This window comes from Haemaphysalis longicornis, unplaced genomic scaffold (assembly GCF_048455015.1).
Source record: "Haemaphysalis longicornis isolate Haplotype H1 unplaced genomic scaffold, Haemaphysalis longicornis Haplotype H1 scaffold_3, whole genome shotgun sequence".
In the NCBI taxonomy this organism is placed as follows: Eukaryota; Metazoa; Arthropoda; class Arachnida; order Ixodida; family Ixodidae; genus Haemaphysalis; species Haemaphysalis longicornis.
This window is the reverse complement of record NW_027526335.1, coordinates 566,000-578,001: the sequence shown is the minus strand read 5'-3', so window position 1 is coordinate 578,001 and position 12,002 is coordinate 566,000. Positions and strand designations below refer to the sequence as shown.

General features: G+C 49.7%; 1 protein-coding gene across 1 annotated transcript; it reads right to left on the bottom strand.

Annotated features, from left to right (window-relative positions):
• Nucleotides 1-254: 254 nt before the first annotated feature.
• Nucleotides 255-8,447, bottom strand: LOC144173828 (uncharacterized). The gene is made up of 3 exons (XM_077702083.1): nt 8,277-8,447; nt 7,412-7,827; nt 255-850 (listed from the first exon to the last, which is right to left on the bottom strand). The coding sequence occupies exons 1-3, from the start codon at nt 8,343-8,345 to the stop codon at nt 313-315; spliced, it is 1,023 nt and encodes a 340-aa protein (XP_077558209.1). The 5' UTR covers nt 8,346-8,447; the 3' UTR covers nt 255-312.
• Nucleotides 8,448-12,002: the final 3,555 nt, after the last annotated feature.

Here is a 12,002-nt window from a genome sequence, read left to right as displayed (position 1 = left end):
TCCGTTTAGAGTGAGGGGGCGCCAGAAAGTTAGATGGGCAGATGAGATCAAGAAGTTTGGGGGATAAATTGGTTGCAGTTAGCACAGGAACGGGGTAATTGGAGATTAATGGGAGAGGCATTTGCCATGCAGTGGGCGTAGATAGGCTGGTGATGATGATGATGATGAGGTAAAGGGTGGGAACGTAAATCCTACCAGAGCGTATTATGGCGAGAGACTGCGCTATACCGATTTACGAAACAAAATAACCCCAATTTTATTTCGCACTTGCATATCCACTGCGCAGTCAACCTTCGACAAGCGACCAACCAGTCAGCCATCGCGCATCGGACCAGCGACGAACGTCTCCATGCCTCCCGGCTTCCACACGAGTTCGCTGACGCTCGACTCAGCCCACGGAGGGGGCCGCCCGCTTCCCGAGTGCATCTCAACGACCCGCGTGGTGCTCCGGTCGTAGGGGTTCTTGTAGACGTACCGTCTAATCTTGGGTTCCGCTCCGTCCCGCCTCTCGGAAGACGTCGCTGCCGAACGGGAGTCGTAGCGGGACGCGCGGCCGCCGGAGTACCCGGGCCCGTGCGCGTACCCGCTGCCTCCTTTGTCCGAGTGGTCCGAGCTATCTCCGTAGCCGGATCGGTAGCCCCCTTTCGTTCCCGGGTAGCTGCTGCTGTAGCGCGACTCGTAGCCTCCCCCTTTGGGCCGACCACTGCCGTTGTCGTCGTCGTTGTAGTGTTTCTCGTAGGAGATGGCGTGGTTGGTGCTGTACCTCTGCTCGGGGTAGACCTTTTCGTAGGCGTAGGCGCGTTGCGTGTTGTACGCCTTCGGCGACGGCTCGTGGTAGCGGTGGTAGTACCTGGCAAAAGCGGGTAGAAAGACAGATGATTGGTCCGGTTTTCGGCCATTGTCCGGTTATATTTTGTTACCGAGCAAGTGTGATTACGAGCGTGGGGAAAAGCGAGCGTGATCGTGATCGCGCCCCTCACGAGACAACGGCGGGGTGGGGGCCCCATCCATCTCCTCACGAAAGTTTTAAATGCGAAGCATCACTTGGCGAACACAAGCAGCGTTTTTTTTTTTCTTTGAACGCTTTCGTTAGCTCTCCTCCCGGTTTTCCGCGGGGTGGGGGATGGGGAGGAGTAGCTGCTGCTGTTACTTTCGGTCGGGGGGCACCCCTGCGTTTTATCTTACTGGTACCAGGTAACGCTGGCCTCCGCGAATCACATCCGCGGGGCCTGAAAAGAGACTAAGGGGGAGGGTGGCTGGGAAAGTTGCACCAGTTACACTTCCGTCTGCGTATCGCGATGCTACAGAATTCAAATAAATATTTATGAGCCGAATTCTTCCTTGTGCCGTATCCCCGCAGGGGGCACCTTGTGTACTCAAGGTGTTTTGGTGAGTAGCGCCACCACGGTCCCGAGCTCCGCAGGGGTGCCTACTGCCGTAGGCACTTGGTGTCTTGCAACACCACGGACCCGAGCACATGTGGGTTGGACCCACCCACGCCCCGGCTGTGCGTGGCTGAGCCGTGTCCGGGGAAAAGGGAATCCTGGTGGCTGAGCCAAAGCCGGGGTTGTTTTGGACCTTCACGGCCCCCCGGTAGAGGCAACACGCCACTTTGGCCCTTGCTTGTCGCAGACGGTGCCCCCGGTCTGACCCGCCCGGGGGGAACCAGCCAGTCGCCTTTTTCTGCCTCCCTCTTAGCTCTTTCACCTTCCTGTCTTCTTTGCTACCCCTGTCCTGTCATATATTCTTTTCCTCATTTCCACAAATTTCCAGGCGGAGAGGGTTAACCCTGGGTAAAGAATCAACCTTGAGGACTTAAACAGGGTTACAGCAGCTATGTATGGCTAACGCGCATCTAGTGCGTTCCCAGGTTGGGCTCGGTGGTGGGCGGCCAGCATAGCTGCTGAATTGATTTCACTTGTTATGGCAACAAGATTTTCTGCATCCCATGATCGTCCTCCGAAACGGGGGCGCAACGAAGCAGTCCAGCAGTTTTTCACTCCTAAAAAGTCAGAAAATTTCCTAAAGTTCCACGTCATGCGCTGTGAAAAAGAAGGAATGTCAATGAGACGTCTGTCACCATTCTTGGTAGCCAAAGTTCTAACAAATCAACTAGGCGGCGGCTATAAAGTAAGCAAGTTGGGAAGCGGTGACCTTCTCTTGGAAGTACAAGACGCAGGTCAGTGTGCCAAGTTGACGAAAATAACCACTGTTGGTGACAATCCTGTGAGCATCAGTCCCCACCGATCCATGAACACTACCAGAGGCGTTATCTCTGATGAAGACTTTCTGAACTTGTCTGAGCAAGAACTCCTGGAAGGGTTCGAGGGACAGAATGTTGTGAATGCTCAACGAATCAAAATACGTAGAGATGGGAAGGAAATTTCGACCAAGCATGTAATCCTCACATTCTCGAGCAGTCTACTGCCCGAGTCTGTCGAGGCAGGCTACGTTAAAATCCCTGTCCGCTTGTATATTCCAAACCCCCGACGCTGCTATAAATGCCAAAGATTTGGCCATGGTTCATTGAGCTGCCGAGGCAAGGCAGCATGTCCAAAGTGTAGCCTCCCCGACCACTCGTCTGACACCTGTGAAGCTCCACTCCACTGTGTACACTGCAAGGGAGAGCACGCCGCGTACTCGCGGTTGTGCCCGCAATGGAAGAAAGAAAAAGAAATAATTGCTCTGAAGTATAAGGAAAACATTACCTTTAGGGAAGCACGACAGAGACTGTTCCTGACACACACTAGCTTTGCCGATGTAGCGCGACGGGGGGCGGCGCTACACTCGGTTCGAGTTCCCCTTGGAACCCTCCCAGTGAGGCCCCAAGGGACACCCCAAGCCCCTTCAGTGCCGGTGGCTAAGGCCACTGCACATGCCACAAAAGAAGCGTCAAGGGCTGCCCCAGCACCCCTTGATGCCAACGCTAGGCCCCTTGCTGGCACTGCAGTGCCGGTCCCTGCTGAGAGGCAGGCTGCCGCAACCAGCCAGCCTAGCCCTGTTGACGAGGCTTCGCAAGAAGCCATGGACACAACGCCAAGCCCTCCGTTGCGCGGTACGGCGATAGGGCGCGGCACGTCGCTTGACCGTTCAAAGCAAAAGCCACCTAGGGTCACGGCTCCTGGGAAGGTGTCTTGAGCCTGGGAGGGTGACAGCATGTCACTTCCTTAATCCTTGTTCAGCATAAGCTGATGGTAAATGATAATGTAGTCCAATAGAACTGCAGAGGCCTCCTGAAAAACTTGGACGATATCTATGAATTGCTGTCACAACACCAAACAAGTATTATGTGTCTCCAGGAGACACACTTGAGGACGAACTAAACAAACTTCTTAAAGAACTACTCAGTATTTAGGAAAGACAGAGATGGCTGCATGCACCCCTCTGGAGGAGTTGCGATTATCGTGCAAAAATCAGTGCCATGCCAGTTCTTACCGCTACAGACCACTTTAGAGGCTGTAGCCATACGAGCCATTATCTTTAATAAACTGGTTACAGTATGCTCACTGTACATACCTGCAGACCACGGGCTCTCCAGTATGAAGTTTGAAACATTAGTTGATCAGCTGCCAGAGCCGTATCTGCTAGTTGGGGATTGTAATGCTCACCACCCACTCTTGGGTTCTGCACGCACGGATGTTAGAGGACGCCTCTTTGAAAAGTTTCTGCTATCATCTGGAGCGTGCATACTTAACAAGAAAGACCCAACATATTATAACACAACACATGCCACGTACTCCTGCATAGATCTCGCCATAGCCTTTCCAGTTCTGTTTCCACCACTCCAGTGGAAGGTCATTAATAACCTGTACGGAAGTGACCACTTTCCAGTAAGCCTCAAGCTTTTAGACAATAAACAAGACAACACTCCATGCCCACAAAAGTTCAAGGAGGAGGCCGCAGACTGGAAAAAAATTCAAAGAGCTCTCTGACTGTCACTACACACTTATAGACAACCTCGGTATTGACGAAGCTGCTGAGACTCTGGCCACCCATATAATTGAAGCTGCGCTGAAGTCCATCCCCCAGACCTTTTCTAGTAGGGTTACTAAGCCAAAACCTTGGTGGAATGATGATTGCAGGCAGGCCCGTAAGGAACAGAATAAGGCATGGGGTGTCTTGCGTAGGTGCCCAACGACTGAAAACTTCGTACTTTTCAAGCGGGCAAAGGCCAATGGCAGAAGAATACGGCGTATTGCGAAAAGAGAAAGCTGGAATCGTTTTGTGTCATCAATCACATCATATACTGACACGCGGAAAGTATGGAGGAGAATCAAAGCACTCCGAGGAAGTAACACTCTTACGCACCCTTTGGTCAGCACAAGTGGAGACACTTTACAAGACCAAGCGAATGCCCTAGGCAAGCATTTTGAGTATGTATCAAGCTCAGCTTACTATTCAAATAACTTCCTGAGACACAAGAATGCAGAGGAACGGAAGATCGTACGTGACAAACGGCAGTCTGAGGTAGGGTATAATTGCCCCTTCACTATGCAGGAGCTTAAAGTTGCGCTCACTACTTGTGGTAAATCATCGCCAGGTCGAGACCGAATAACATATACCATGATTAGGCACCTGCACCACGACGCGCTAGAAGCGCTCTTACTGTTGTTTAACAAGATCTGGCGTGCAGGGCAATTTCCAAAAGTGTGGAAAGAAGCTATTGTGGTGCCGATTCTAAAGGAGGGGAAAGATCCATCACTTGCAACTAGTTTTAGACCGGTCGCTTTGACCAGTTGCTTATGCAAGGTCTTCAAAAAAATGATTAACCGTCGCCTTATCTATTTTCTTGAGTACCATGGTATTATAGACAATCGCCAGGCGGGTTTTCGCTCTGGTAGATCTACAGCAGACCACCTAGTGGCTATTGAATCCTACATCAGGGATGCATTTGTTCATAAGCAGCATTGTTTATCAGTTTTCTTTGACCTCCAGAAATCTTACGACACAGCCTGGCGTTATGGTATTCTTTGTGATCTGCGCCGCCTTGGAGTTTGTGGAAACATGCTGAACAGTTTGAAAGATTACCTTTCGGAGCGCACCTTTCAGGTTAGGGTTGGAAACGTCCTCTAGAAGATGTTCGTCCAAGAAAATGGAGTGCCGCAGGGTGGTGTGCTTAGCTGCACCCTTTTTATTGTTAAAATGAATTCCTTAGGAACTGCACTGCCTCGCTCCATATCCTACTCACTATATGTCGATGATGTGCACATTGCCTTTAAACCATGTAATATGTCCATTTGTGAGAGGCAAATCCAACTAGCTGCAAACAAACTTACAAAATGGGCAGATGAGAATGGCTTCTGTTTTAACCCAGAAAAAATCACGTGTGTGGTCTTCTCTAGGCAGCGTGGTATCCGCCCAGATCCCGTTATTACACTCAATGAATCACCCATAGCGGTAAAAAAGGAGCACAAGTTCCTTGAGGTTCTGCTTGATGACAAACTTTCATTCATTGCACACCTCAAACGCCTTAGAGTTAAATGTTTGGATACAGTCAGGATCCTGAAAGTCCTCTCACACCAGTCTTGAGGTACTGACACAAAGTGCCTATTGGCCTTATTCAATAGCCTTGTGAGGTCCCGCATCGACTACGGGTGTCTTGTTTATCAATCTGCCACGAGAACAGCACTAAAGATGCTAGACCCTGTCTACCAACTTGGCCTTCGTCTGGCTACAGGCGCTTTCCGAACAAGCCCTGTTTTAAGCCTGTATGTGGAAGCCAATCAGTGGTCTCTTGAAACACAGCGGAAGTACACTGGGTTGAATTATGCTCTAAAAGTGACATCCTTGACCGGACACCCTAACAGCACTCTAGGTAACCAGGCAATCAAGCTTTTTGAAAAGCGACCTGCCATGGCTGAGCCATTTCTTCTGTCGGTGAGGGCACTGGCCACAGGCCTGGGAATATCCTTCACCGACGCTCAGAAAACCAGCTTTGCTGACCTTGTCCCTCCATGGGATCTGTGCCCTATCTCTTGTGATCTCTCTTTTATGAAGATTGACAAAAGAACCGCTCCAAAGGAATTAATTATGCAGCATTTTTTGCTTTTGCAGAACATGTGCAGAGCATCTGAGTTCTACACAGATGCTTCCAAGTCAGCTGGTGCCGTATCATGTGCTGCACATGGTCCAAACTTTTCCACGTCAAAGACTATGCCTAAAGCCACATCTATATTCACTGCTGAAACACACGGCCTTGTATTGGCTGTAGAATATATTATTCAGAACAATGTCCAAAAGTCAGTGATATTCACTGATTCTCAAAGTGCTGTGCAGGCTTTAGCGTCAGGAAAGTTACAAAAAAATCCAGTCTTTAATCAATTTCTAAAGCTACTGTGCTCAGCCCACAAACAAAAACTTGAAGTCACAGTCTGTTGGGTCCCAGGTCACTGCGGCGTAGCAGGAAATGAGCAAGCAGACAGGAATGCTGTAACTGCAGCTCTTCGGAGTGACCTAGATATTCAAAGCATCCCGTACGAGGATCTTAAAGCGTACGTACGTAAGAGGCTGCGCGACCAATGGCAGGAAGATTGGAATAGGCAAACAGCAAACAAATTGCACATGGTAAAACCCAAGTTAGGTAGATCGATCCCTGAGAAACGGGACAGGATCACAGAGGTTACTCTCTGTAGACTGCGCATAGGCCATACCCATGCTACACATGCGTACCTATTGAAAGGAAAAGAACAGCCACGCTGCTTGAGGTGTGGAGGGTCGCTATCAGTCATTCACGTACTGGTAGAATTCAAACTACTTGAACCGCAAAGAAAGCTTCATTTTCCAGAATTGTACACACGCATGATCCCTCAACACCCATTGCTCTTTTTATCAGACGAGCCATTTTTCTCTGTTAACCGTGTTTTTAAGTACCTCTCAGACGTAGATTTTTTAAGGTATGTGTCATATCACCCGTGAGCCGAGCCACCATCGCACGCTAGAACCCGGTAGGGCCTCTCACTGCTACCGCAAAGACGGTGGCAAGGGGTGCACGTAGAAAATTCCTGACATAGTGATAATTGTTTTTACTTGGCCCTCTACACCAATTCTTTTTTAACAGAAATTTGAGATACCTTTTATTATATATTCTGTACTTTATATTCCCACTTGAATAATCCTCACCATAGTACTGGCGCTCTTTGGCCTTCATGCCCTTGCGCCAAGAAAACCTAACATCATCATCATCCTTGTGCCGTATAACCCTTGCATGTGACCGCCACGTGTTGCGCATGTTTCCAGAAGACGACGTTATCTTAATATCCGCGACTTGTCGTTAAAGAGAATAACCGAGTGATATTTCCAAATGCAGTTGAAGGTAAAGAGAAGGGGTTCGCGTTTTAGAAAGGGCAAACCTTGCATGCGCTTTGTTTTCCCTCCTGTTCATCCCAACCTGTCCCGAGGTAGGTAGACCAACCTCATGGCTTCTGGGAAGCCGAAGTGGGAGCCGTAGCTGGGGCCTCCGTATTGACCCGTCGCCGAAGCGTGGTACGGTTCCCCGCTCTGATGAAGCAGCGACGTGCTTTCGCCTTCGTGGGTACGATAGAGCTTCTGGGATGAGGCGTCGGTATGGAGGCTTTCCTCGAAGTTCCCTGCTCCAGGCACCGCGGATACCTCATCGCGACCCACGGCCTGCGTGAATTCGAAACTCGATGACGGAAACAGCAGTGACGGGACGTGCGCACTTTTGCTGGAAAGGTTGTCTGCTCGGGTGCTGTTGTTAGCGCCACCTTGACTTGTGGGCGCAAACTCTTTGCCGGCGGCCACTCTTCCTCCCCAGCTGGCGGCCGACTCCAGGGCGCACTCCGCAGCTACGGCCACGACAGCGAGAACCTGGACGTCAAGCGCGCCAAGGTTACGAACTGTGAGCATGGCTTCGTTGCGAATATGTCTGCAAAAGAGATGCGTGAGAGGGGGCCAAATTATGGGCTTTTTGTATAGTCACAACCACCACAACTACCATAATCATCATCATCTAGCCGCTTCCGTCCTGCGCTACCAGAATTCATTTTTTGGCCCAAAAACTTTCGCACTTCGTCCCCACGTAAACTTTATGGTCTTCTACTACTTGTCCCGTCTCTCGGTAGCCATCTGCCAACCTCGGTGGTCCACCGACTGTCATTTTGTCGCAATACATGCCCAGCCCAAGTGCCCAGCCTAAGTCCACTTCGTCATCTTAATCTGACTACTCATTATCGTTTCTGATTTGTATATCTGCCGATGCGTTTGATGCTGGTACACAAGACATATCCCGAGCTGAGAAGCTCCGTTCGATCACTCACCCGCAGCAAGGAACGGCTCTGGCAAGTGCTGCCGCCGCGTGTGGCCATGCCTTCTCTTGAGCCATCCATGGCGCCGACCACACTGCTGTCAACGCGGGCGCGGCTCTGGCGCCGCTTATGTAGAGGCTCGGCCACTGCGCCAGTCAACTGAAGGGCCAGCGGGTGTCAGCCGTTGACTGGCTCTTCGCGCACCACCTGACTCGGTAATAATCGCGACAAGTGTGCGTTTGCCTGGGGAAGGAGTGGGCGATCGCGTGTAACGTGAACATTGTATTCGTTACGGCTCCACGCTCTGGCGATTCACGCTTCTCCTTTCTTCAACCAGAGCAGCCTCCCATCCTCTCTCCACTCGGTCTACAGAATAGCTGCGACAATTGCTGCACCGGAACGACCGCATGACATCGCCGCCGTTAGGCTTCAGCGAATCTCGGAAAGAGCGCAGACGGAAGCAGATGCAGTTTACTTTCTTTTTTTTCAGTCTTTTTTGTCTTCACGGGGGAGGGTTCTGCCCCAGTAAGTTTTTTAAAAGCTCGAATTCTCCGGAGGAATTGGTCCATTCATTGCTCTTGCCCTATTCCTCCTGGGGATGCCCGTGTTTGCCGTTAGAGACGAAAGTTGGATCGAGATAGGGGCACATAGACCTAAGAGAGGGGTGTGCAGAACTTGGAGTGGGAAGGCTTGGCAGTGTTAATTACGAGGGCCCTTAGCGGGGAAGGTCGCAACCACTTCCCCAATCGTTGGATCGGCTGCAGCTCCCGGGCTCTTCCTCGCCGTCGTTCTATTCGGCGACCTTTTTTCTGATGTCCCATTCCATGCAGCTAAGTACGAACCAGCAAGCAACACAAATGGCTCGGTAGTAAGTCCGATGACTACCAACGGCCAGGAAGAGCAATTGAAAACTACGTATACTCACCATAACCTGCTTCAGTTCGCTTTCCCCCTTTTAGTCTCTCACCACTGTCATTTTGTCCATTATTGCATTGTCCATTATCACTTGCACATCTTTTTGAGTATTTCAAGTGTGACCGTGCAAGCTTCCTTTCTGTGTGCGTACGTACGAACCTACGCGCGTTCCAGAAAGCAAACGCTGTCCATCTTTCGAGAGGACTTGGCATTAGCTGCTACACACTTGAGAAAGGAGAGCGGGGCCACAGAACTCATGCATGCCAGGCAAGAGGTCGGGCTACTGTTTGGTACAATATGAGAAAATTCATTACCACCAGGTGTCCTTGGGAAAGCGTGTAGGGGAAGAAGGGTCGAGCAAAAGCGATTACACCCGTGGATATAGATTTCAGCGTGTTCGTAGATCCCCATGTGGTCAAAATAATATGGAGCCGTCCACTACAGCGCTCCTCATAGCCCAGGTATAACTTCAGCGCGATAAGCACCACAATCAATCAATCAATCAATCAATCAATCAATCAATCAATCAATCAATCAATCAATCAATCAAGCAATCAATCTCAATCAATCAATCGATCAATCAATCAATCAATCAATCAAATAATCAGTCAGTCAGTCAGTCAGTCAGTCAGTCAGTCAGTCCAGGAAAAGATTACCCGAGGAATGTTTTACAGCAAAAGAATGTGTCCGGGCAAAAATGGCCCCGTATCTGCTTGCTTCCAAGAAAATACACCCTCTCCCCCTCTTACCCATCACTTATGCTGAACAGGGCGCTTTCGGCATGTTTATTCGTCAATACTTTACATTTATTTATGTTTATTTTTAATGCACGACATAATTAATGAACAGGCAAGGGGCTGATGCCAAAGGAGATTGCAGAACTGGTAAAGAAGATTCCAGCGTTAAAGTTATCTCGCTTTTAATGTGTGTGGCAGGATCACTTGCCTCCATCATCTTTTCATTCCTTCATCCTTGTTTCCAGGTGCATTTATTTGCATGAGGAGTTACCATAAATAGAGCTTGTGCTTTATCTTTTCAAACTCCTTGCACCTATCAGCCACCTGCTCTGCAGAGCCAACAGAGAGGCGCATTCTTGAAAAATTTACAGCTTGTCCAGTCAAGGTCACTGGAGAGAAAGGGCACCACACCGCACTATGTCATATTTTTCAAGAGTGGAACATCTGCAGGCAATATCTCGACTACTTGCGAAAACCCAGCTCGCATAGTAGGAGGCTAGGTCTGGGCATGTGACGTTGTGTTCCTGGTAAAAGTACCAGCTGCAACATAGGGCACAGATAAGATGCTTGTTTGAGAAGTCGCACTCCTTCCAGACACGACAGTTGCATGCGGAAGTTGAAGCTACTGCACATTACAGGAGTGGAGGCTGAGAATAATGGGTTCTCAAAGATGATGTGATCAAAGGTTGAAAGCTGGGCTGCATTTCATCTAACAGCAGGGTTTATCTAACAAATCTGTCGAGCTGTTAGCACTGTTGTTTTGAGCAGCTGAAGATTGGACGCACTTTATGGGAGGAGCAATGAGTGAGATCAGTGTTGAATGCGAATAAAGCAAAATGTTCGAACTATAGAGCCGTAGTGATTTGTGACAATTGGCATTCATTGAAGTGATAGTGTTGGACTATTTAACCTGCAGAGCCTCTGGAGCCTCTGCAGAGCCTCTGGTACAAGAAACTGCGGATTTTGGTACATGGCGTATCTAGTTCTAATGGCGCTCCATAAACATAACAGTTATTTTATACTTCGTATCGCGAGCTTTTTCCCAGCGTCCGCGGAAGACGCCTCTCCACTGTTCGAGCGAGCGCCAGGGTTCCTGGGTGACAGTGGTGCAGACACTGGGGTTCGCGTTTCTGCACGTATGCCATTGTTCTCTGCACTTATTTATGTGTGTATTACATGTCCGAAAGCACGCGGCTTCTTCCCATCGGAGCCGCTGCGGCAGTTAACCACCTATAGAGGAGCACCGGGTTAGAATTTCGGCAGTGCGAAAATTTTCCCAACGGCCACGAAAGATGGTTCTCCGCTGGGCGCAGCGAGTAAAGCGCCGGGACGTCTGCGCGTCCGCGCTTCGGACAGTAGGGGCTTCGCCCGTAGCTCCAGCGCAACTTTTGCAGGTTTGGAGTGCTGCTTGCAGCTCCGGAAGTAACCACCATGCCGGATGCCCAAGAGGCTAAGCTAGATAGGTGCAACCAAGCTAAGAAGGCTCTTAAAGACGCAAAAAGCACTCCCTCACCAGAGAAGGATCCGGTCACTCTGGTGAAGTAGTTGGTCCCCGCCTCCCACGACTGGCCAATGCAATTCTCGGAGTCCCCAGAAGCTGTAGAGCGATACAGCAGAGGGTGCTAAGAATCTCTGGGTCCGGATAGTATTGGAACTTGAACCTGGCAACGTTTAACACACGGTCCCTGTCTAGCAAGGGAAGCTTAGCTGTACTACCAGAGGAGCTCTCGGGTATTAAGTGGGATATTACAGGCCTAAGCGAAGTTAGAAGAACAGGAGAAGGCGACATTGAACTAACTCACTAGCACACTTAAGGACTCTAAAGGAGCTCACAGCCTGGCAAAACGGCGACATAATTCTGATTTACAAGAAGGTAGATACCTTAAGGATTACAGACCGATCAGCCTACTCTCAGTTGTATACAAGCTGTTTACCAAAGTTATAGTTTACCGCATAAATGACCGTCTAGATTCCCAACAACCCGGAGAGCAGGCTGGATTTAGGAAAGGGTACTCAACCATTGATCACTTTCAGGCTGTCAATCAAGCGATAGAAAAATCTGCAGTCCACTAAACCCATTTAGATG

Coding starts and splice junctions, on each gene's coding strand:
- LOC144173828 (XM_077702083.1), bottom strand. CDS start 8,345: ATGGATGGCTCAAGAGAAGGCATGGCCACACGCGGCGGCAGCACTTGC. Junction 7,828..8,276: donor AGAGCCGTTCCTTGCTGCGG/GTGAGTGATCGA, acceptor CTTGACGTCCAG/GTTCTCGCTGTCGTGGCCGT. Junction 851..7,411: donor GGCTTCCCAGAAGCCATGAG/GTTGGTCTACCT, acceptor CGCTTTTGCCAG/GTACTACCACCGCTACCACG.